Consider the following 25,412-nt stretch of genomic DNA (forward strand, 5'->3'; position numbering starts at 1 on the left):
TATCTTATTAAGTTCAAAGTGAGAGGATTTTAGGAGTATCCAAAGAGCTCACAGCTCAGTTATATGCAAAGTGATTTAGGTCAATCCTGCCAGTCCCATATGTTGAATCACAATTTGGCCACAGAATCATTTTGTTCCCTAAAATGCTTTGTCATGAGAACAGCAATACCCACAGGAAAATTTTGTTTTCTTGTCCCTGGATTAATTTCCCCTCATGCTCCTATATGAACATGATTAGCTCTGGTTACGCTCCAGAATGTTCTGTCAGCCTTTCACCTACTGAAGGGCATATCTGGTTCTTTGAAATTGTTTCCTTATTTGACTGAAGATATTGTTAAGTCATGCATTTGCCGATCTTAATTCTCTTGCAACCATTTTCAGAATATGTGAACCAGCTAGTGACCAAAACACCACCTGCTTCTGTTGTGCAAAATCCAGTCTACAACAATCTCTCTCTTCCCCTTGAGCCTAAGTCTGTGGCTGATTCAAACCATCAGAATTCCCGCAGTACGGGAGTGGACAACCCTGAATATCTCAACACAAGCCTCTCTCCGTTTGCTAACACAGTTTTCAACAGCTTGCCCTACTGGGATCAGACAACCAACCACCAAATAAATCTGGACAATCCTGATTATCAGCAAGACTTCTTGCCCAAGGAGAACAAAGCCAATGGCATCTCTAAGCTTCCTGCAGCTGAGAATCCAGAATATCTCAGGGTAGCAGCACCAAAAGTTGAATACATTCAAGCCTCGGCATGACTACCAAAAGAGACCTCTTGTGGCACCAGAAATGCAGGTGACATTGCTGGCCGCTACAGAAACAGATGAGAGCAGCTGCAACATACCAACATGCACATTTTTCCTTCTGTATGTGCGAGTTGATTTCATCCAGTTTGCTTAGGACTTCTTCTGTCTTTATCAAAGACGTTTGATATGGAAAGAAAAGACAACATCCAGCAAGCAAGAAATTGTTGTTGCATTCATTTATTTTCTTTACAAACTATATTGGATTACAGCCTATATTTTGTAAACATTTGTGGTATTTTTAAGAGCTTTTGTGAGATCAAGAAGACCAGATATTGAACTATTCATGTCACATGGATCATTTGAGATGGAGAGAGGTGACACAAGATATTTCGCTGTCTCCTAAGCTTGTCTGTCATAAGATTTAAAGAAAAACTGGTCTGGGTTTTCTTATACAAATGAGAAGAAAAAGGCACTTGGGGAAAATGTGGAGATTCTGTTTAAGATATTTCTCAGAAAATAAAACAGGTTGCAGAGAATGTGATCAGCCCTGGTCAGCTTAGCAAAAGAACATGCCTACAGCACACACTGCCAACTGACCACTACTGTTGGGAACTCACTAGACTGTCTCTAAAATGCTCACCAAAGGCGTGGATGGCATTCGGGGGGGGGGCGGTTTTTGTCTTCTGGCTCCAATATTTTCTCTAGAGTTATAAAAAATGAGTTTTAAAGGTTTGACTAAAAAGCTTTAAATGAGGAGGGGTGCTTTTTATAAACAAAACACATTCCCAGTTCACTGCCTTGATGGCATTTAGACAATTAGTATAAATTTAAACAGTGAGGAAATGCAAAGGTTGCAATATGGCTGAAGTAGTCTGAATATGGGCACACTGTTCTCCTGCACAAGCCCTATAGGAATTAATACTTTCGCAAAGCTCCCATTTACCTTAATAAATGAAGTGTGTGCAGGAGAAGTTCCTATTGAGTTCTAATTTACTGGTGTGAGTAGTGGAGAGAGAATCAGTTACAGCCCTACAATGATTTTTTCCTTGAATAAAACACCAGTTAGTGCACAGCAGTTATATTAGGAAAGCAGGGGCTTAGGATTAATCACCTGTACTTGATCACCAAAATTTTACTCACAAATGCACTGATAATGCAAGAATTTCAGACCAATCCACTGATTATATGTGAAAGTACTATTAGTCTTATAAACTTGTGGATTCATTTTCACCTTCTGCAGTGCAGCCCCAAATCAGCAGCCAAGCTGATTTTGAAATTGAAATTACCTTTTTCCAGTTACACATGGAAGGTGTTTCAAGAAGTAGCTTTCATTGTTCTGCTATCCCTCATCAAGCCCCAAACTCATATAATATGATGACAACAAATTTTCATTGAAAGTGAGAGGGAAATTAACAAACTATTGATAGTTTTTCTTTAGCCACCTTGCCCTTGTAGGACCCATTCAATGCAAAATAACTTACGTGGCTCATGTTGTGATGCAATACGGTCCATAAATGAGAACGCTTCATGTACAGTAGCTTAAAATTGTGTCTCTGTTATTAAAAGTAGAGCAACAGTCATAATAGTAAGCAGACTCAAGCCATTTCCTTTGAACCTACGATACTGTAATGCTGTTCAAAAATGTGCACTGATTCTGACCCACCTACCTTCATTCCATCATACAATTCCTCAGGCCGCGTTTCAATTAAATTGACTTTGGCTTCTGATTTGATTAGATCCACTGAGGTATCTCATGTTTATATTTAAAAATCCACCTAAACTCACAGCCTTTAAAATCATTTATCATAGAATCATATAATTCTAGAGTTGGAAGGGACCCCAGGGGTCATCTACTCCAACCCCCTGCAATACAGGAATCTCAGCTAAAGCATCCACGACAGATGGTCACCCAACCTCTCCTTAAAAACCTCCAAGGAAGGAGAATCCACAACCTCCCAGCGTAGACCATTCCACTGCTGAACTGGAAAACACACACACACACACACACACACACCAGATATATAATTTAATTCCTTATTACTTCTGTTTTATCAAATTGTCAATTTATTTCCTAAAAAGAGTAAATACATGAAGAAATCACATTTGTTCTGCATAGTAGTTGGTTAGGCCCTGGGCCTTGAGATTACTCTTCAATGCTAAACTAAAGTCCAGGTTATTGGACAAAGTTATTGTTCACAACAGTTCATTTGCAATGTGCCATCCTCCTTCCACTCCCATTGGAGTTTTGGAGCTATAATGGCTCTTCCATACCCCCCCTCCCGGCTGCACCAGCGTTTATCCTTCAGGGAACCTAGGCCAGGGCCATTGTATAAATAGCTGACCTGTCTTCTGTTCCCACGTTAGTTTGGGCTTCTATGTCAGTGGCATTTAGGGGCACCACTCCCCACTTTCTCCCACACCACTGGAGCAAGGCTCTGCTTATTGCAATAACTTGCATAGCACACATGCAACTTGCATAGCACACATGCACCAACTATACCAGTTGAATGAAAGCAGTTAAGTTTTGCAGGTAGTTGAGATGTCTTCCGTGTGTGCACCAGAACATTATGCAGCATAAAAAAACCACATATGTGCTGGTCATGTGCAATGATTCCTACACTGGAATCTCGAATTAATTCCTGCACCAAAGGTGTTTTTAGATACACAGTACATGGTGACGGCAGCAGTGCAAGACCCTTTGCATTTCCTGACAAGCATTTCATTTTTGAGACCTAGAAGTTCTGTACAGGCAATAGCACAAAACGGCTACCTACCTCTTCAATGTCAGCTGTTGGTAACATTGCTCTAATTTTTCTATGATTTACATTTCTCTGTGAGAAAATATTTTAGGTGGGACAAGTGAGCATTGTCTTTTCTTTTTGCACCTCCTCATTCTTGTCAAAATGTGTAGTAAAATTTTTGTGAACTTTATAAAAATTTCACTGTTGGGGTAGCACTTAAAAAGTTTTATAATAATCTTAAATCACCATGAATTTGTGATTTTTTTTTCCTACTGAAAACTCATTTCATATTTTATTTCCCCAATATTTTTCACTTCCTTTGCTTTTTGGGGTTTTGTTGTTGTTGTTGTTCCAGCACCTGACTTTCTAGGATATAGAATTCTTAGGACCAAAGATAATGTCTAATTTTCTTGTTTTAAATAAAATAACATTCATCACTATTTTCATACGTTCTTACTTAATAGTGAATCCAGGTGTTCTTGGGACAAAACAAACTCTCATTAAAACGAGTATTTTTAATATCTAAGGACTGGCTGAATATATATTTTAGCATTAAAATATGACCAGTCGGCAGATAACCAGGGGGATGCTATAGGCCTCAATGCTATATTCATTTTCCTGAGAACAGATCCCATTGAATTCAACAGAGGACTGACTTTTGAGTAGACATGCATAGGATTGCAGGCATATTCAAGTAACAAGGCCCATTTATTTGAGCTGTTGTTGTTAGCTTTACTTTTAAATATTTTGATAATGGATGGCATAGTGAAATATGACTGCTCTTATACCTGTTTCTGCATTATATACCACATCTAGTTTGGAATCTACATATATGCACGCATACACTTTCACTTTTTTGTCGTTAATTTGTGTCCCACAAGTTCTATTTGGGATTTCCCATTTGAGCAATAAGAATTTCTCTATGACACAGCATAATTTGCTAACGTGTGTAAGACTCTCTTGCAAAACTAAATGTTAGTACAAATAAAGGGTTTGATAAGCACTGTTCCGTTTCAGTTGGAATTGTACGGGAGTAAGACAGACTGAACTCTTCTGTCTTTTCAGTATCCGGGATCCAAAACTGGTGGCAAAACTCCATTAAAATGCATAGATTGTTTGTCTCCACTGATGTTAAGCTATAAATGGATTTTGATGCCTTGCCAGGGCTGGTTTCCTTTATGCACATAAAAGTAGAGAAAAATGTAATGAATATGTGTCTTACACCTAGGTAGTTTCTATAAAAAAGAATGAAACACAGCTGTTTTTTAAAAAACAAACAAAACACCAATTTGATACATGGTTTGGCTAATTTTGTGTTAGCCAAACAATGAATCTTGAAAGCTTCTAGAATCAGATTTCTACCTATCCCCAGTCCCTGGATCTAGAATTGTGCAATTATAGTATATCATCTAGTACACAAACGACCAATGTATCTTCCATTCAAGCCCCATTTGAAGCACATGAGAAATGCTTTGTGCATCATCACTTACAGCATCTTAGTAGTCAGGAAATACCTAATTTTCATCTCGCTGCATCCATTGAGTCTTGAATTGATTTACTGTGAACAATACAAGGTCAAAGCTGTGTATCACTTTGAGAAAAGGGAGACGTGCATACATAATAGAGCTGGGCCTGCCATTAGGCAGAGTGAGGTGGCACTTCAGGCAGCAGATGGCGAGAAAATGGAACATTTGTTAGTTATTCAGAGGACAGATCTATCAGTGCCATATGGCTTGTCATGTGGCCACTGACTAGCCTTTTGGCCTCCCATGCAGCAGAGGGTGCTCTCCTGACACCACTGCTCAAGTAAGGGTCAGCTGCTTGTCTGGTCAGCTTCTGTACATGGAATGGGTAGAGCAACACCTTGTCCTTCACCTCAGGCAGCAAAATGTATGGGGCCAGCCCTGGCACAGAAGCAGATTTGGGTGAGTGTCTGCATGGTGATGCTCATCTAAGCCCCATACATGTCTCTATGAGAATAGGGGCCACATCCTCATCCAGAGTCTCTACTTACAGGGCTGGCCCAAAACATTTTGGCACCTGAGGTGAACCACAAAATGGTGCCCCACACACCAGGGAATGAGGGATGAGTGAACCTCTACTTTGGGTACAGAGGGAGGCCAAATCAGCCTTACCTGATGGTTGAAGAGGAGTGCACTGAAGAGGCAGCGGGTGAGGCATTCCTTGGAGGCTGAATCTGCTGCCCCGGTGGACCCTGCTGCCCAAGCCGGTCGCCTCACCTTGCCTCATGGGTGGGCCAGTCCTGTCTGCTCATGATAAAGAGGCAAACTGGGGCATGGGTGTATTAAAGATCCTGTGGAACTAGTCCCATATTTGTATTAGTTCAGTGAAGTTGCGATCAGCTTTATGTAGGGAATAATATAGATTATATTCAGTAGTGTATCTTTAGGTATAGGGTTCAAACCACCAATAACTATTCCACTGAAATACATGGAGGTAATGCAGGATTACTGGGGCACATGTCTACATGAGCATTGTAAAGTTACTTATGAAAGCACAGTTGTAAAAATAAAAGCCACATTTTGTATTGCTAAATTGTTTTTAGTGTTGATTTTAAAACTTTGTATATTCAGTGAAATAAGATGTACATAATTATTTTCCATAGTTTTTAATTTTTCTTGTTTTTTGAGGATGTATGGTGATATCACTCACTGTAATATAGTGTATTGTGTTCAATGGGAAAGGAATATTCTGACTGGCTTGTAAGCGGAAGCTTTTATGGAATTACTCAGTGCTTTTTTCCCTAGAAAAATAGTGCTGGTACTCACCATGAAGTTGTTACAGTATGTGCCACACTTTTTAACAGCAAAAAGAGATGCCAGGACTGCGTACCCTTGAGAACCCCCTGGAAAAAAGGACTGGAATTGCAGATAAGAGGTCTTTGACTTCCCTTTTGACTCTTGAAAATGGATCTGCATGGGAGCTAACTAGAAATTTTGAAAAAATTGACTTAGGTCAAATTATAAAACATATTCCATCAAAAATGGTAAAAAAAAAAATCTTAGTTAAATAATTAGGAGCAGAGTCTCCCCAGCCCAAAGAATGGTGAGGTATCCAGCATTTCCCAGCTTTCCTAGCACAGAACTGCAATCCCTAGGGTTCTCTGGGAAGAGGGAATGACTGTTAAACCAATTAGATCTAGAAATGCATTCATGAAGTGAATGTGCTCTCTGGGTAAGTCCCTGCCATGTAGAACTGGTCTATTTTTGAAAATTCTTTGATAGGTGAACTTTGTACAAAGATAAATAGGCACTTTATAAAGTTTTCTTTTAGACCCTCCTTTCCAAGATGGAGGCAGCATAAGCTATCATGATTGTTTTTATGTAATACACAATGTAGTCTTAAATCATATTCCTTCTTTTCAAACATGACTGTAATGTGTTTTTGAAGCATGGCCATTTTACTTAAATAAAGCCTTGAAATAATCCTCCTACGTATTGTTTATTTTATATTTAGATGTATGAATGAAGAGCACTGTTGGAGACTGGGCCACTAGTCATTTATGTTACTGATGCCCCCAGAGTAATCACCACCCTGTTGCTCTGGTTGATTTATTTATTTATATTATTATTATTATTATTATTATTATTATTATTATTATTATTATTATTATTTTAAGTCTTTGCATGGTATACATATGTGCTGACAAGGGAGCAGCCTGCACTATGAGGTGGAAGGGAGATGAACAAATGAAACTAACCTCTCCTTGTTGCCACAGCAGCAACCAAGTGGATAATGTTTTCTCTTCTGGCTTCTTTCACTCAACAACCCTTTGGCCTTCTGGACTAGATGGCCAATCCTACTCCCTAGAGTTAGTAGAGTTTTTAAAGAGCTAGTAGGCCCAGAGAATCTCTTACGTCCTGCTGAGCCTCCGGTATGAGTCTCAGTCTTTGGGATGCCAGAGGCCTTCTTCAGCTGCAGTGTATCAGTCACTCCTGCTTTAGCTATTAACAGTACTAGATCTTTTCTGTAATGAATTTTATTCTTCATTTTCACAATTTACAAATATTTTAACATGAAAAACAAAGTCTCTACAACTTCAATTTTCATTTCCTTCGACTTCCTTTCTGCGGTTACTTAATTTGTATCTTTTTATTACTGCATATCATTTTGTTTGCCTGGGCAAGGACTGTGTGTACCAAAACTAGTACAAAGATGAAATGTGTGTTATTGTTCCAACCACTTTGCACCACTGGGATTTGGCTTCTAGAAGGTGGCCTGGAAAGGACTGAATTTTTTAAGAGGCCACAAGGTTTTATAACAGCCTTCCCCAACCTGGTGGCTTCCAGATGTTTTGGACCACAAACTCCCAACAGCCACAGCCAGAACACCCAGAGCTGATGGGAGGTGTAGTTCAGATGGAGACCAGGTTGCAGGATGCTGGTTTAGAATATTGTTCCAGAAAGTGGCCACTAGGGGCGCATCAGAAGATGGCTGACAATAACATCTCTCAGATCCACAGGGAGTAAATAGCCTCCCTACCCCCCCCCCCAGGGATTGGGGGGGGGGCTGCCCTTGCCTGCTGTGCCCTATACCACCCCCGAATTTGAGCATAAAGGAAAAAGGAAAAATGTACGAACAAGATGAGATGTGAAAACAGCAAGATAAGACTGGATAGAATTATGAACTTTATCTGGACTGATTTGGATATGAACGCAGCAGCAAGAAGATGATCGGAATCCCCCTTCGAAACTTGAAATATGGGTCCCCTCAACAAAAATTTAAAATTCGGCTTTGTAATTTGGAATTTATGTGATGTGATTTGATTTGATTTGATTGGTCGGTTAATAAAAATTATATTTTTAAAAAAAATAGAATATTGTTCCAGAAATGGAAGGAAGATATAGTTCCAACCAAGGAAGAGTGGCTGATAAAACTGGTGGACTATGCTGAAATGGCAAAACTCACTGGGAGAATCAGAAACCAAGAAGAAACAACTTTCAACAAAAAATGGGGGAAATATGCAAATTATTTGAAAAGTTATTGTAAACAATTAAATTCATTAGCAAGATTATCTTAAAACTCGTAGTTGAAACTATTGACTAAGAAAGAGTCAGTGCTTTTTTTTCCCTAAAAAATTTTAAGGGTACTCTCATTTTCCTACTCATATTGAAATACTGCCCCTCAATGAGGCCGAACTTAGATTCACAAAATATTTAGGGGTATGTGTACCCCTGCATCCCCCCAGAAAAAAAGCACTGGAAAAAGTGATAGAGTAAATGAAAATGGTCTGTTGAGGAGAAGCAGGAAGAAAATTATAACTGAAGGAATCATTAAAGGGGGGAGGGAAGTCAAATGAGATATTTGTATTGAATGTCTTATAAAAATTAAAAACTGGAAAATAAAATATTAAAAAAGAATATTGCTTTAGCAATACTATCTTATTAGAGCTACTCTTCAGGTGAAATAAAATGGGTAACTGTATTTCATGTGTCTAGGGTTGTTGGTTGTTGTTTTTAAAAGCAGCTTGTGTGAGTGATCCAGGATTGCAACTAAGACATGTGGGAAGTGGGATTTAACCCTTTCCCCACCCCACCCCAAAATCCCATCTTGAGGTTTCTATTTGCTAATAGCAACATTTTACCTGCAGCAAATAGCAGCTTTAAGGGGGCAAATGTATCGGAACAAGGGTTAAAAGTCTTTCCCACTTGCCACATTCCTAATTCTGATAGTGTCTGCCCCCCTGTCCTCCTGCCTCCCCCCCCCCCCCAGGCCTGTAGTTCGTCCCTTAGGTTAGTATTCTGTCACAAGGTTTTGTGCAGCTTGATTTCCAACAATGGTCAGAGTGGCTCATTAAGCTGCACCTGTGTGTTTGCTATTTGATGAACCTGTATTGTCACACAAAGGGCACGTGAACCAGGAAACAAAAAAGTCAGTGCTTCCTATTGCCTATTTTATCTGACTTTTACAAATGTTAAACTGCTCAAAGCTCTATCCCAAGTCCAAATACGTAGAGGTGCAAGAAGGAGAGCTTCTGCACAGAAATCTAGCTTCCAATAAACTCAAGCAATTTAGTTCAGTCTGGTCTTGAACACAAAATCTGTTTCCAGTGGATGTTTCTATGATCCCTCTACCCTGAGGCTTCCAGCCCATAAAAACAAATACCCTATTAAGCCAGCAGGTTTCCAAAATAAATGTTTCTTGATGGTCAAGTAGATTACAACAGATCTGTCATGTGAACTGGCAGCCTCAGAAGGCATACTGAAGACACTGTGTGACTCTGGCTGTGCTACAAGCATTTTGGTAGATCTCTGTGGTACATCTCTCATAGAATCATAGAATCATAGAGTTGGAAGAGACCACAAGGGTCATCGAGTCCAACCCCCTGCCAAGCAGGAAACACCATCAGAGCACTCCTGACATATGGTTGTCAAGCCTCTGCTTAAAGACCTCCAAAGAAGGAGACTCCACCACACTCCTTGGCAGCAAATTCCACTGTCGAACAGCTCTTACTGTCAGGAAGTTCTTCCTAATGTTTAGGTGGAATCTTCTTCCTTGTAGTTTGGATCCATTGCTCCGTGTCCGCTTCTCTGGAGCAGCAGAAAACAACCTTTCTCCCTCCTCTAGGTGACATCCTTTTATATATTTGAACATGGCTATCATATCACCCCTTAACCTCCTCTTCTCCAGGCTAAACATGCCCAGCTCCCTTAGCCGATCCTCATAAGGCATTGTTTCCAGGCCTTTGACCATTTTGGTTGCCCTCCTCTGTACACGTTCTAGTTTGTCAGTGTCCTTCTTGAACTGTGGTGCCCAGAACTGGACACAGTACTCCAGGTGAGGTCTGACCAGAGCAGAATACAGTGGCACTATTACTTCCCTTGATCTAGATGCTATACTCCTATTGATGCAGCCCAGAATTGCATTGGCTTTTTTAGCTGCCGCGTCACACTGTTGGCTCATGTTAAGTTTGTGGTCAACCAAGACTCCTAGATCCTTTTCACATGTACTGCTCTCAAGCCAGGTGTCACCCATCTTGTATTTGTGCCTCTCATTTTTTTTGCCCAAGTGCAATACTTTACATTTCTCCCTGTTAAAATTCATCTTGTTTGTTTTGGCCCAGTTCTCTAATCTGTCAAGGTCGTTTTGAAGTGTGATCCTGTCTTCTGGGGTGTTAGCCACCCCTCCCAGTTTGGTGTCATCTGCAAATTTGATCAGGATGCCCTTGAGTCCATCATCCAAGTCGTTGATAAAGATGTTGAATAAGACCGGGCCCAAGACAGAACCCTGTGGCACCCCGCTAGTCACAAAGACCACATAATCAGTCATTAAGTCTTCTGAAAGTTGGTTCTCATCAGATATACATTGGTGGCTAAAGGCATGTCTAGAAAGCACAAATTTGTTATCGGTGAGAGTCAAAAGATGTAAGCAGATACTATGAAAGCTTTCTGGAATTTGAACCAAGCTGCAGAAATTAATATTAGCACAATGTTTTCAAATCAGGTGTCACAGAGATAATCATATGTAATCCATATCAAAAATAAACAAGCCCTTCTGGTTTGGTTTACTCAAAAGCCCTGCAATCCCTGGGGGGCAGGAGGAGGGTGAGGGGAGGCTTGCACCCAGTTGCACGCAGTGGAGGAAGGTACGCTCCACAGAAGTGCAGGGAGACTCAAGGATCCACTTGCCTTAAGATGATTCACGTCCCTGGAGCCTTGTATCCCTGCCCTTGAGATGCCCCCCTGCTTACTCTGAAGGGGAGCTAATTGCACTGGAGTCAAAGAGACACTGTTCTCTCCCCCAGGATCTGGGGATATCTCCCTCTTCTAAAGTATTGCTTATCCCAGAGATGTTCAACCGTTTTGGGTCCACAGCTCCCTTGACCAACTACATCATTTCTGTCTTACAGTAACTGCTATTTATCAGAATAAGCAACCAGTTCAATATTAAATCTTTGATTTCATTATTATGTAGCAAAACAAGAGGCAGCATACTATAAATCCCTGAGAACTTAATATCTCATTTATCCAAAATAAAGCTTTTTTAGAAGCGCAGATTTTCAACCAGCCTGTACTTTTAATAGAAGTACCGTTAATGCGCACACATTAACATGAGATCAGGTCTGTCTCAGTGCTGTGAAAAGCTTCCCCAGCTGATTTCTGCCCATTAGTTGTTGGCATCCGTCAGTCTGTCTCAGGAATCAGTGGAGGAACACTCCTTTGAGGATGAAGTCAAACCGTTGCTGTAAAGACCAATACAGGAGAGAGATGTTTTATTGCAGCGGGGGCAAATGAAGACAGGTGTGCTGCTTAAGATGAGTGTTTCTTCTCTCTGTGCTCCTCCCAGCCATCATTCCTTCTCTGGTCACTGCTATTCATGCATGACCTGACTGACTGACTGTCCCCAGGCAAGGGTTGATGCTACCAGCCTTCGTGTCATGTTTGCAGACATCTTTGTAACACAGAGAGTTGGTCTGCCTGTGGGCCTCGTGCCTGAAGCCAGCTTCCTGTGGAGCACTGTATCCTTGGGGATCCTGCCATCTTCCATTCTATGCACATGACCAAGCCAGCGGAGATGGTGGACATACTGCCCATTAAGATGACTCCAGGCCAGATTCTCCCCCCCCATAAGCACCATTGCTTACAGATATAATCTGAATTGATCTTATTAAGACTACAATCCTAACTACACTAATCTGGAAGTAAACCCTGTTGAACATAGGAAGATGCAAACATTTGTGGGATCAGACTACACTTCTACCATCCTGTGAATGAAGGCGTATTAAACTCAGCAAGGTACACGTCTCAGTTGATATGAACGGGATCAAACTGCATGTATGTTCCTGGCTCTACAGGTTGGTACCCTCTGGGTTTGGCATGTGCAAACCATATAATCCTGATCAAAGGCTTCTATTTTCCTGTTGTCATTACTTGGGCATATATGTTTAATGACCTTACTGCCCAGGTACATGCTCAGAAATGTCATATGGTATAGCCATTATAGGACTGTAACACTTCAAAATGTAGTTTCAGCATTTGCAATTATCTCTCATGCTTACCATATTAGGGAGAAGGCTTAGCTAGCATATTTCCCTGTGATATGCTAGCTTTCTAGATGCAGAGCATTTACTTTGGAAAAGATCAAACTTGTCATTCCCCCATCTCCACCTCCTAGGGGTCAGGGTCCTTTCAGGCCACCAGTAATATATTTGAAACCACCCCACCCCACCCCCCAGTTGATGGGCATAGCATTCAAATGGTATGTGTATGCCATGTTTTGTGATCAATTATGCAGGGCGGGGTTTACTTGACCCACCAATATCTTATTCAAGTTGGCACTCCTGGACTGCATTCTGTACTATAGGCTGTAATATGTAATCTTTCTGAATACAGTGGTACCTCGGGTTACATACGCTTCAGGTTACAGACTCCGCTAACCCAGAAATAGTACCTCGGGTTAAGAACTTTGCTTCAGGATGAGAACAGATATTGCACAGTGGTGGCTTGGTGGCAGCAGGAGGCCCCATTAGCTAAAGTGGGGCTTCAGGTTAAGAATAGTTTCAGGTTAAGAACGGACCTCCAGAATGAATTACCGGTAAGTACTTAACCCGAGGTACCACTGTATGCATTTAGCTTTAACAGTGCAATCCTATACATACCTATTAAGAAGTCAATCGCCTTGACTTCAATGAGAATTACTCTCAAAAAAGTGTACACTGGATTGCAGCCCAAGTGTTTGTGACCTTAGGCAACCTCAAGATTCCTTCCAGTTCTGCAGTTTCATGAGAAGATGACTCAAAACAGCTTCCAGCACAGCGTTATTTACACATTTTCTGCTGTTTGTTTTAAAATCCTTTGTTCAAGCCTGGGAGCTCAGCTGAGGATGACTGAAGCATTTATACAAGCCAAATAACCTGCAGAGTAAGAATAAAGCATTTCAGAAAGCTGTCAGCAGGCTGTGTGAGTGTGTGTGCAAATGAAGAACCGAGAGAGAGAGTTTTTGCTTCAAACATAAATCTCCTTAGTCTAGTGCATTTTTAGCTGAATGCTATTTTTAAAAAAACTATCCAAGGTAATAAAAGCGCTGTGCCAGGGAAGGGCTTGCGTATAGGGCTCCAGGAAAGGGTGTCTTCCCACCAGCCAGTCATGTTTATATAATGTTATGTTTGCAGACAGTTCATGGGCGTGGGCAGAGGGTGGGGGGGCAGCTGCCCCCTCCAAATCAAGTAAAATAATCAGAATATTTGAAATTGATATGCTTGCTGAGGTCACTTTGGATGGTGTTGTGACTCATTTTGCTCATCTCTCTTGCTCAGCCAGGCACCACTTGTATCATTCAGTGCCTTGTGGAGAGTAAAGACCCGGTTAAGGTTGACAATGACCGGGGAGCATCTCAATGGGCTTTGCTTACTGAGAGTGCACAAAAAAACTGCATTGGAAAAAAGGAGGGATTTGAGAAGGAAGTGCTGCCTCTTATTTTGCTCCATAATAATTAAACCAAAACTTAGTATTGAACTAATTGCTTATTCTGATAAATAGTTACTGTAAGACAGAAATCATCATCATCATCTAAACAAATCTGATTTGCATCTTCATGACAATTTGGCTAGGCAGCTGAATGCGCTTTAAGACTTCAATCTTTTAAAAATATATCTATTTGTATTTTCTTCTCTAGTAAGCAATAGGCCTTGTTACCAGAATGTTCCTTTCTGAAGTATAGGCAAACTGAAATTTTCCATTTAGAAAAGCACTGGAGAGGACAAGCCTATGATAAATTGGTTTTTAAGAGAGAGAATTACTGGGTTGCTGGCATGCCCCTCTGCCCACAGGAGTGCTCCTGGGGGAGCAGTTGTTGTAATTAGCAATAATCAATGAAGATGTGAAAGGTTTGTGTTTTACTTCAACTGCATGAAGAATACAGGCCCTCTCTTTGTCTGCTGCAGTTTCCCCCAGAAAACGCATGATCTATTTAAGTTTTTTCTTCCGTTTTGTATCATTTTCACAAAAGTCTCACACAGCTTCAAACTAGCTAAAATAAAGGCCTCTCAGATCTTAAACTACTCTGGACCCCCAAACCTCTGGACGACCTAATGGAACAGCTTCGTGTAAACTTGGACTTTACATGAAAGTACAGGGGACAAAGACCCCATTGCATAGATTGAAAAGACTGTCGTATCCCTTATATGTGTAACTGAACACTTTCCTCTGCAGATATCATCTCATCAAGAGGTCTGCTCTGTACAGTACAGGAATTGGAACCCCAGGTCCAAGGAGCTTGTTGCCATTACGTATCAGACAAGCACTTTGCCTTTAGCATTTTTTCCATGCCTGTTGGTGCCCTTTCTCTTCCAAAAAACCTCTTAAGTGGAGATTTTTATTCCTGTTTTTACCCACACTGGGTTTAAATTGTATTTATGTGTGTGTTTCCATTTTTTAATTTTTTTTTTACTGTTTCTACTTTTAAATTGCTTAAAGGTATTTTACGGGAAGCAAATAATAAATTAAACAAAGAAATAGACCCACAGCCCCAGCTCCTGAATTCAGTTATCCAAGTAGGAATAGAACCACCTAAATGCACTGCCTCTGTCAAGATCTTGTATATACCAGGCCTGTTCTCAAAACTTTGGTTTAGTAAGGAGCTTACACTTCTAGCTAAAGTGCCAAAATCAGGAGAGAGCAGCTTCTCTCTCTTTCTGCTAGTGGCTAGCTTTTGCCAATTCATTGCACCTGCATGATCTAGTGGCTAGTCTGCTAACTGGCCAAACATTTCTCAGCCAGGAAGTCACAGGTTCATCTCCAGACCGAGTTTTGGAAAGTTATAGCATAAATTCCTGTATTGCAGGGGGTTGGACTAGATGACCCTTGGGGTCCCTTCCAACTCTAACTCTATGAAACATCTTCTGATTGGCAGGAAAGAGTCAAGGCAGCTGCTGTGCAAAAGGGTATAAATCATTTCTTCGTTCCACTATCAGCCCCATTGTTTGTATTGCTTTCCTGATGAGACACCTGAGCAACATCTCCTTGAAAGTTGGAAGAGTATTGGTAATGTATTAGGCTAGTTAAACAGTTAGCTTTAATATTTTCTGTGGGGTTGTTTTTTATTTTCTAAATGTTCTTAAATTCTTAACCAGTATTTTCCTTATTCCTTTATAAATGTTTTGTAGCAAGTTGTCATGCTATGTTGCAATATTAATTATATTCTTCAAGTTGGTGTATTTATTTTGAGTAAAGCCTCGATTCTATAAGCCAGTGTCTTGTCTCTCTCTGGTCGCATTGGCTGCTGTGTAATTTGGCTTATTTTGCCTGAGGCTTCAAATAGCAGAGAGGGGTACTTGTAGCTTTGCATCTTGAAGGTGTCTGGCATGCAACCTGAATCTCCTGGCTTAGGCTGCTTGGACAGGAACTGAAGTGGTGGCAGCTACTTCCCTTGAGGGTTGGTTTAACCCTGGGTTTAACTTCTGAATCCAACAGAAACCAGCGCTGACCTAGGTCTTGAGTCAAGCTGGGCTTCCTTAGCAGCCCCCAGTTGTCAGTCTATTCACCCTATTCAGAAGCATAAAATGTCTGTAGTATCAAAAGCTGCCAAGAAGTCCATGAGAATCAACAGCATTGCACTCTCTCCCAGTGTAGGTAATGCATTAAGGTGACCAATGAGGTTTCACAACCAAATCCAAATCTTTAAATCCGACTGAAAGGCGTCTTGAAACCTTCTCATCCAAAATGTCTGAATTTATATAGCAACAGGTCTTGCCCAGAAGGAAACGTTGCCAACCAGCTGATTGAGATTGTCAAGGTCCAAGGCGTATTTTTTCATGGGCATTAGTGTCACTGCCTCTTTTAATGGAGCTGAGAGCATCCCTCTCGCTCAAGGGGGTATTTACCAAGTACTCCATGAGGAACAAGTGCACATGTGGTAGGCCTTCCTCGTCCAAGCATCTTGTCCACATTATCAGGCTGCAACAACTGGAAGTCATCCACCACTTCTGGATCTGTGAGTGATGAGGACACTTCCATAGACTCATCAGAAGCAACAGCTGAATGGTGGTGTGGTGTGTGTGTTGCAATGGATGTGAGCAATGTGAGCCACAAAATGTTTAATAAACAACAACAATTTTATTAGTTATATGCTGCCCATTTGACTGAGTTGCCCCAGCCACTCTGGGTGGCTCACAACCAAATATAAAACACAATAAAACATCAACCATTAAAAACTTCCCTGAACAGGACTGCCTTGAGATGCCTTCTAAAAGTCAAAATAGTTGTTTATTAGAAATCTGACAGGAGGGCATTCCAAGAAGGCCCTCTGCCTGGTCCCCTGTAACGTCACTTCTCGCAGTGAGGACACAACCAGAAGGTCCTCAGAGCTGGACAATGGAAGTGGTGAAGCTCCTTCAGGTATGCAGGGCCAAGGCCATTTAGGGCTTTAAAGGCCAGCACCATCACTTTGAATTGTGCTTGGAAACATACTGGAATCCAATGTAGATCCTTTAGGACTGGTGGTATATGGACCTGACAGCTGCTCCCAGTCATCAGTCTAGCTGCTGCATTCTGTATTAGCTGTAGTTTCTGAGTAACCTTCAAAGGTGGCCCCACATAGAGCAAATTGCAGTAATCCAAGTGGCAGATTACCACTCTGGTGAGACAGTCTGTGGGAAATAGGGTCTTAGCCAATGTACCAGATGGAGCTGATAGACAGCTGCCCTGGACACAGAATTGACCTGTGCCTCCATAGACAGCTGTCAGTCCAAAATGACCCCCTAGGCTGCACACCTGATCCTTCAGGGGCACAGTTACCCCATTCAGGACCCGCTGTCCCCCAGAAAAGTACTACTGTCTTGTCAGAATTCAACCTCAATCCATTAACCACCATCCATCCTGTAACAATGTGCTTCTCCGAGAGTAACTTAACATCTGCAGATGGGCAAGACTGAACAAGACCCCAAACCACCTGGAAAAGCTCTACTGGATGTCACTTAGAGGATGTGATAGTGCCAGAGAATGATTTATCATTTTAAGTCTTCCCACTCCCAGCCAAAAACCTTCTTTGCTATCACTGCTGTCATTAAGCAAGCCCACTATGTTCTTACTAATGTTCAGACTCAGAGTGAGTTCCAGCCATCTTTCCCACCTGCTTCATTGCCCTCAGCTTGCCAGCTTTTCCAACGTTGTACAAAATGCAAAAATGATAAAATTTAAAAGCCTCATTGGATGTTGTTATTATTTGTGCTATTCCTCCTTATGGTGAACTTGAAACCCAAGTTGACTGAAATAGCAAGGGCAGAAAGCTGTCTCATGCAGTTCAGCAAGCGCAACTCAGGCTTATCATTTCCTATTAGCATGCCGAGATAAGGCCAGCAGCTGCTCCTTCTCTCCCAAGTCCAGAGGAATGCCAGAAAAAAGCAATTAACTTCCCGGACATCAGCAGGCTTCTTGACAGAATGATCATTCTTGATTATGACAGGCAATTATAGCACAAGAATTTCTCTGGACTTTACAAAGCCAAGTCAGGGTCTTGGAAAGAAAGACAGAAACCTATAAAAATATATATTATGCTCATAAGACATAGGGAAATCATAGAATTGGAAGGGACCCTGAAAGCCATCTAGTCCAACCCCTGCAATTCAGTAATCTTAACTGGCTCATACATGACAGATGGCCATCATGACAATCGTGGCCTCAATATGAATATGACTGGAATTGTGTTTATTGGTGGTGGAGTCCTTCTTGTCCTTCAAGACTAGGACATTTTGGAGCATCCTGAGAACTGGTGGCAGTGCAAAGATAAGAGAAACAGGCACACATGGACTTGCAGTGTAGTCAAGTGAGTCTGGGGATTCCTGACAAAGGTGGAGATTTGAATGATAGGAATATTTATTCTGGCAGGATTGGGAAGCAATCTCTTCCAATACGTAGAAGTCCTTTGGGGCCATGGGATGGACAAAGGGGGTGAGCCCCATGAACCAGGAGCAGCAAGGAGGCACTCTGGCCTGGTGTGATGGAGCTGGTCGTGGGATCTGGAGAGTCAGAATAGGGAAAGGCGGCACCTTGCAACGGGACAGGGAGAATTATTTTTTATAACATAATAACTGCCACTACCTCTGCTACATTTTAAAACTGATTGGGCTCTTGGGAATCAGCTGGATGGGTTTGTCCCTCAAAGCCATTCGCATTTGACATCCCAGCTTTACGGAGGAGCCTTGTCTGTTTCTTTGCTGCTCTGTACATATTACCACAAATCTCCAGAGCTCCCCCTTCACAAGGGAGCTCACCATCGGCAACATGAAGCAATATATTTGATCATGACTATGTGCCTCTGTGGCTATGTGGCTCGCCAGAGAAGCTTCATCACGCTGGCCACGTGACCCGGAAGTGTCTCCGGACAGCGCTGGCCCCCGGCCTCTTGAGTGAGATGGGCGCACAACCCTAGAGTCTGTCAAGACTGGCCCGTACGGGCAGGGGTACCTTTACCTTTACCTTTATGTGCCTCTGTACATCTTGAAGTTATTTCTTAAAAAATGAAATGAAGTTTGCAGTGCCATACACTTACTTGGAATTAAATCCTGAGTAGATTGCATTGTGAATTCATTACACCATTGCTAAAAGTACTTCTATGGAAGACATTAGAATTAATTCCTTTTCATGCTTGCAGCATTTTCTGAAGCCTGCTAAAACACACTTGAAGATTCTGCTTTTCTGGCTTTCTGATGTGACCACAAAACTACTGGAATAAAATCTAAAATATTGTTATAGATTGGGGGGGGGGGCTCCTAAACCTGAGAAATTAATAAATGGTAGGATTTTGATTATTTGGAGTATTGAAGGGAAGACTGCAGTCAGTGGAAAAATACAGGCTAAGCTTCCTTTCCAAGCCAGGGCTTCACCTGGGATAAAGGTGATAATACATATGTGAATAAATCATAGCTCTTAAAGCTACTTCAATTCTCCAAAGGAGCACAGTGGGATGGCACCACACTTTTGTAACCATATTGTAAAACACAACCCTAATTTGAGCAGAAATACTCCAGGGCTGCCAGTGCCTTCTGAGAGTCAGTGGAGGCTTTAGGATATATGGTTTTATTTACACATATATACAAGCCAAGCATTGGATGGAGAGGCTCATAGCATTAGCACCCCAGAAGTTATTACTTCTCCATTAGTCACAGCTTTGAATTTAGCACAAAGCAAGCATGTCTCTGTGTATTCAGCTTCCAGCTCAGCTCACGCCCAAAGCTCAGGCTAGTCTTCTCCTACCTAGCAGCTAGGGGAGCGGGGAGGGCACAGAGCGACTTCTCTGGTTAAGCTAACTGTGGTGCTTAGTCAGCCAAAGCCAAAGGGACTGGTTTGGAAAGCTTGCCATTATAAAGTCTATAATCCACAGGATCACAGATTTGGAAGGGGTACAGGATATAATCCAAACTGACCCCCCAAATTCATAACAATATTCTGACATCAAAACCCCAGCAGAGGTCCCATAACCTGCAACAAGTCAGGAGCAAAACAAGGGACACACGGAGTTTATATGTTCTATGCGTGGGGTTTCATGGGGAAGGAGATTGCAAACAGTGACTTCAGAAAAGCACAGGGTAATATTTACCTTAGCAATGGACATTTAAAAAAACAAAAGTAGTTATTAAAAATACATTTTGGCATTGGACATTTTCATACATAATGTGAAAAAAGCCTTTTGTATCAATTCACTGCACAAGTGAAAGCCACGAGCCTCTGGTGCAGACCAGCAGTTTCCAATTGCAGCCCCCCTTTGTTCCAGCAAAGCCACCTGAAGGGCAGTCGTTCAATCCAGAAAGAACCAAGAGATTGATTATTATATATTGAAAATAAAAGATAAAAACAACCAGGTAACTTCTAAGGAGGAGGAGTTGTTGGACTGAACCTGTTTGATGGCTGTGGGCCTGGCGCACTACATGGGGGGGGGGATGTGGGCTTTGTGCAGGCTTCGCATCTATGCAGTGAGCTGGCCGGGCCCTCCCTCCGGAGCCCGTGTCACTCAAAGAGTGGTGCGTTCATTCGCCGGCACGGGGCGGGCTGCCCGCCGGCCAGCGCCATCTCACAGCCCCCAAAGGGAGCGCGGAGGCTGCAAGGACAACATTGCAGATCGGGGCAGGCGAGGGCTGCTTCTCCCGCCAGCTCTTCCTTGCACCTGTTCGGGGGACCGGCTGGAGCGAGGCGCGCTGCTGCTGCTGCTGTGCGATGGGCAGCTGAGAAGCAGCTCCGGAGAAGGCGGCTCCGCTCGCATCTGGATGCGGAGCAGCCGGGAGCCGCGCAGGTCCCCCGGCGCCCCCTTTCCGAGCTCTCGCTCTCCCGGCCCCTCTCTCCCGATGACTCCGAGGGGCCGGAGGGTCCGCCGCTCCCTCCCCAAGGAGCTGCTGGTCTACTGCCTGGTCTTCGGCTTCTCCTTCCCCTTGATGGTCCTGATGCTCCTGCTCTGAGGAGGATGCAGCTGGAGCCCCCCGGACCCCTCGGCGGCGGCGGGCGGGCGGCAGGCGGGAAACGCTCGGCTCGGCCGCCTCGGGGCTGCATGACGGCCTGATCTCTCTGGCTGGCGGGGAGAGAGGCAAGATGAGGAAGCGGGCTTCGGGGCTGCCCTCCGGCCTTTCCCGCCCAGCCCGTTCCTGAAAGACTGATCCGGAGGGGGAGCTTGCGGCCTCGCCCTCCTTCCACGGGACTCTTCGGAAGCCACAGCCCGGGGAGGAGGAGGCGGCGGGCGCGGAGTCCGCTCAGAGCAGCCATGGGGCGAGAAGGGCCGGCGGGGTCGGCGCCCCTGTCCTGAGAGCCCCGGCTCGCCTCGGCCCCGCCCGCTGAGCCCCCGCCCCGGCCTCTCGGGCGCCGCCTCCTCCTCCCTCGGGGTCGCGCGCGGGGGCGGCGGCGGGGCGGGCGCGTCCCCGCGATGGGCGAGGGCATGTCCAAGAGGCTGAAGGTGCAGCTGGGCGGCGAGGCGGAGATGGAGGAGCGGGCCTTCGCCAACCCTTTCCCGGACTTCCAGCCCCACGGGGCCGCCACCGCCTCCTCGGCCAGCGGCGCCCCGCCGTCGCCCAGCGGCTCCGAGGGGAAGCGCGCCCGACCGCCCTCGCCCGCCGGCGACGGAGACCCCCCGCTCTTCGACGCCGACGGAAAGGTGAGGCGGGGGGGGGCCGGGGCGGAGCTCGGGGGCGCGACACCCGCGGGGGGGGGCTGGGGGCAACGTCGTCTTCCCCGAATGCTACGCAAGGGAAAGGGCCACGTGTGAATAAAGAGATGGGTCCAGAGTGAAAGCAAAACAATTGCCGCCTAACCCATTATTATTATTATTATTACTATGACATATTTATTCGTGCCCGCCCTCCGTCTCTCCCCGCCCCCAACTCCTCGCATCGCCTTCCCGCTTCCTTTCCCCCTCCCCCTCCCCGGCTTCTCTGGGCCTCGGAGCCTTTTTCCCTCACGGAAGTTGCGAAGAGTCCGCCTGCGCTCCGTCCTGAGGAGTTTAACGAAAGGCTGCCGAGTTTGTGGGTCTTTCGGGCCCCTTTGGCGGCTGCCTCGTGAAGAAGGAGCCTGGCTTAGTACGGGCCTGGGGGGCTGCGCTCGCGGCCTCTGCTGGGCCTCGGGGGGCTGAGAGGGTCTCCGTGGAAAGCAGTGGCCTCACGCAGAAAACTAGCCCAATCGCGTCTCTGAATGGAAGCTGGTTTTCTGCATTTTTCTTTTAAAGCTGCTTGGGGGTGTTATTGGTTTGCTCTGCTTTGTTCTTGTTTGTACTTTGTGGTTTTTATTCTGTATTTTTATACTGTGAATAGCACTGAGATCTTTGAATGAAGGGCAGTATGCAGACATAGAAAATAGTAAATTTGTATGGAGGAGCATCCTATCAAGTGAGGCTCTTGCCCACAGCCTGAATTGTTTCCACCCTGTCACAGGCTTGCTACTTCTCTGAGAACTAAATTTGAGACTGGAAGGAAGAATATGGTGACATGTAGAATTGGGAAAGGTTGCAGCAATATGGTAATAAGGCGATAGTGCTCATTCTGTAGTATTTCAGGAGCTGGGTGCAAATATAACTGCTCACTCGCTGTGGGATTCCCTAAACATGTCTGCTCAGAAGCAATTCCTGCTGGGTTGACAAAGTTAGGCAGTGAGGCAGTTCCCCCACAGTGCTGTTTTAGGTTGTGTTTCAACACATGGTGTGATGGTGATAGGTAGCATATATGCACCCAATGTGTGTTACCAGTTGGGTTTTTCTATTATGATTACCAGTGTTAAGAGACTGGGATAGAAAATCTATTCACCACATGGCTCCTGGAACCTGGGCTGCAGGTGCAAAAACAGAATGGCTAATTGCCATTGGGGGGGTCCAATGCAGCAGCACTTTCTACTCTTTTCAAAACTCATGAACTAATACACAATTCATATCAGTGACACCTTGTTAATATCACATTTTTAATAGCAATTCTTAACTGGACACCACAAACCTCAACCTCAGCAATAGCTGGCAACCATAAGTATTTATAAATACTGGTATATATCACTGAAACTATGATCACATAATATTGATATTACATACACACATGCAGTGATGCTGTTGCATCTGGAATAGCTTAGGTGGTAGAACATGAGACTCTTAAACCTCAGGGTTGTGGGTTTGAGCCCCACGTTGAGCAAAAGATTCCTGCATTGCAGGGCGTTTGACTAGGTGATCCTCAGGGTCCTTCCAACTCGTACAATTCTATGATTCTAAGACAGAGCATTCCTCAATAGAAAGGAAAATGTACAAGATAGCACACACTCTCATTTCACAGAAATCACTTAGAGGTTACCAGCATGGTTTGTCCACTGTTCCTTGTCTCCAGTCTTCCGCTCCTCCTCATTTCCTCCAGCTGCCGTTCACTCTCAGGATGGCACAGGCTGCACAGAAGCTGGTGATGCTGTCACCAACAAAGGGCCCAAAGGGCTCATTTTTGCTGCTACCACTTACTCAAAGCTTCACATTTTGGTACTATGCTAAAGTTGAATTGGTTCCCCCAACCCCTGCTGAAATTCCTAAGGCTATGGATGGCATGAAAGGATTGCTGAAGACCTGGCAGTCTGGCCTCTAACCATCAAGGAAGCTGTAAGGAACAGCTTGGTGGCTACTGAAGTGGTAATGTGGTTTTACATCTGAGAAATCATAGGCAAACGTGGCCTGGTTGGCTGTAGTGTTTGAAAGTCTTTTTAGTCCTAATTCAGTGTCTTAATACCAAGATGAAATTGTGGTGGTCTCTACAAATATCGTTCAATTTGAGGCAAAATCAGATGATGGTGATGTGAACAGCGACAAGGGTTGCTAAATTACTATTCAAATAAATGCTATACAAAGAAAAAAAAGTTACCAGCACATTTTGCCCCATAACTTCCTTTCTAGGAAGGCTGAGACGGACTTCTTTTTTAAAAAGAAAGCTCAGAGTCTGGAGCACCTCCCCAGGGTCACTGGTGAAAGCTTTAGCAACCATGGGCATAGCCAGGATTTTTGTTAAGGGGGAGGGGGAGCTCTTTTTTTTTAAGGAAATCAAAGTTGTTCAGCTTTTCTTGGGAAATCATAGGTAAAAATACCTGTCCCTTGAATAGGACATGGGGGGGGGGACCTCAGACAATTGAGTACTTTCAATACCCGCCCCTCCAGCTACACCCATGCAAGCAACCCCTGGAGCATGGGATTGTAGCCAAATAGTTGTGAAAGTGACCTCAGGTAGTGTAAGTTGCTCCAAGCCAGCTAAATTTTTCAGTGGTTCTATATTCTTTCCCCCAAACAATAGCTAAAAGTGCCGCATGTTGGCAACAGGCGGTCCTCTAGAACAGAGGCTCCCAAACTTATTTGGCCTACCAAATAAAAAAGTATTTGTGTCCCCCTGGAAATATACCTTCTTTAAGCAAACAAACAGAAAGCTGCAGTGAAAAATTTGCATTCTTTTATGTATCTTTGTTTTTACCTACATTCTACAACATAGTAAAGAAAGATGTTGTAAATAAGACACCTTGAAACTTGAAATTACAACATTATTTATTAAAATCAACAATGGTAACATTTGCATTACACACAGAAAATTAAAATAAAGAAGGACATTAGAATAAAAATTAAGAATAACATTAAAAATAATCATAATGAGAAGGATGAACCTTTAACTTTATGCTTTGTGTAAGCATCATTGCATGTTTCATTGGTGAAGTGCCCTTTAGTGGGTGCAGCACACACATTTTTAAAACCTGCTGTTCTGTGCAACTCTGGTATATATCAGAAAATAAAAATAAAAATACTGGTCTCACGCACAGGTAAACAAATACCTGCACAGATCACTGCAGTGAACCTCTGGGTTCTTGAAGTAGTAATATAGCTGGAAGGGACAGCAACACACTGCAAATACATCCCATCAAGCACTGCCCACGTTGTGGTTGGGAAACACTTGATAGAGAGAGGCAGTTTGTCTGAAAGTGCTTGTGTGTGCAAAAAAGTGTACAGGGCGAAATAAATTCTGTGCTGTGTATGTGCCCATTTATATGCTAGTGTGTACAGGGCCTTAGTCCTCATTTACAGTAAGGAAGAATGCTTTAGAAGAAAGACTCTTGCCAACTCTTTCTAGTTCTGGAAGGCAGAACTCTGGGCTTGCAGAACCTGTAACCTGCCAGCCCAAACACAACCCACTGGCCACACCGGCCACCAAGGCCTCTAAACCTCCAGATTAGGGCTGCTGCCTTGGGATTTTTAAACAGACCGCAGTACCTGCTTGGACTCCCTGGTTGGATGACAAATTCTGCAGGTCTTAATTTGAAACTAACTTTGGGGTGGCAAAAGAAAAGGAAAGAAAACTAAATACTTGACATAACAACTAACCCCCCTAACAACTTCTCGGGTGTAGGTGGGGAAGCTGTTGGGGCCCTGGCCTCTTGGCAGGACCCACCACTGTGCTGACACCTTTCCTGAGCCATTTAAATTGTCTCTTGCATGC

General features: G+C 43.6%; 2 protein-coding genes and 1 long non-coding RNA gene across 5 annotated transcripts in view; 2 read left to right on the forward strand and 1 right to left on the reverse strand.

The window, feature by feature from the left end:
* Positions 1 to 6,935, forward strand: part of EGFR (epidermal growth factor receptor) — a 148,742-nt gene extending 141,807 nt beyond the window's left edge. For all 3 annotated transcript variants that reach the window (XM_083407008.1, XM_083407009.1, XM_083407010.1), the window contains exon 28: positions 382 to 6,935. In XM_083407008.1, the coding sequence (XP_083263134.1) occupies positions 382 to 758 (377 nt within the window). In that variant the 3' untranslated portion in view covers positions 759 to 6,935. The remainder of the gene's footprint in view (positions 1 to 381) is intronic.
* A 9,876-nt stretch (positions 6,936 to 16,811) lies between these two features.
* Positions 16,812 to 25,412, reverse strand: part of LOC310661313 — a 156,800-nt gene continuing 148,199 nt past the window's right edge. Inside the window, exons 2-3 of the long non-coding RNA XR_014503888.1 lie at positions 17,352 to 18,138; positions 16,812 to 16,901 (exon numbers count right to left, since the gene is read on the reverse strand). This is a non-coding gene — a long non-coding RNA (uncharacterized lncRNA). The remainder of the gene's footprint in view (positions 16,902 to 17,351; positions 18,139 to 25,412) is intronic.
* The window catches only part of LANCL2 (LanC like glutathione S-transferase 2), a 28,725-nt gene continuing 24,615 nt past the window's right edge, over positions 21,303 to 25,412 (forward strand). Inside the window, exon 1 of the mRNA XM_083407088.1 lies at positions 21,303 to 21,580. Coding sequence (XP_083263214.1) covers positions 21,353 to 21,580 — 228 coding nt within the window. The 5' untranslated portion in view covers positions 21,303 to 21,352. The remainder of the gene's footprint in view (positions 21,581 to 25,412) is intronic.

This window comes from Podarcis tiliguerta (assembly GCF_965153285.1).
Source record: "Podarcis tiliguerta genome assembly, chromosome: 12".
Classification (NCBI taxonomy): Eukaryota; Metazoa; Chordata; class Lepidosauria; order Squamata; family Lacertidae; genus Podarcis; species Podarcis tiliguerta.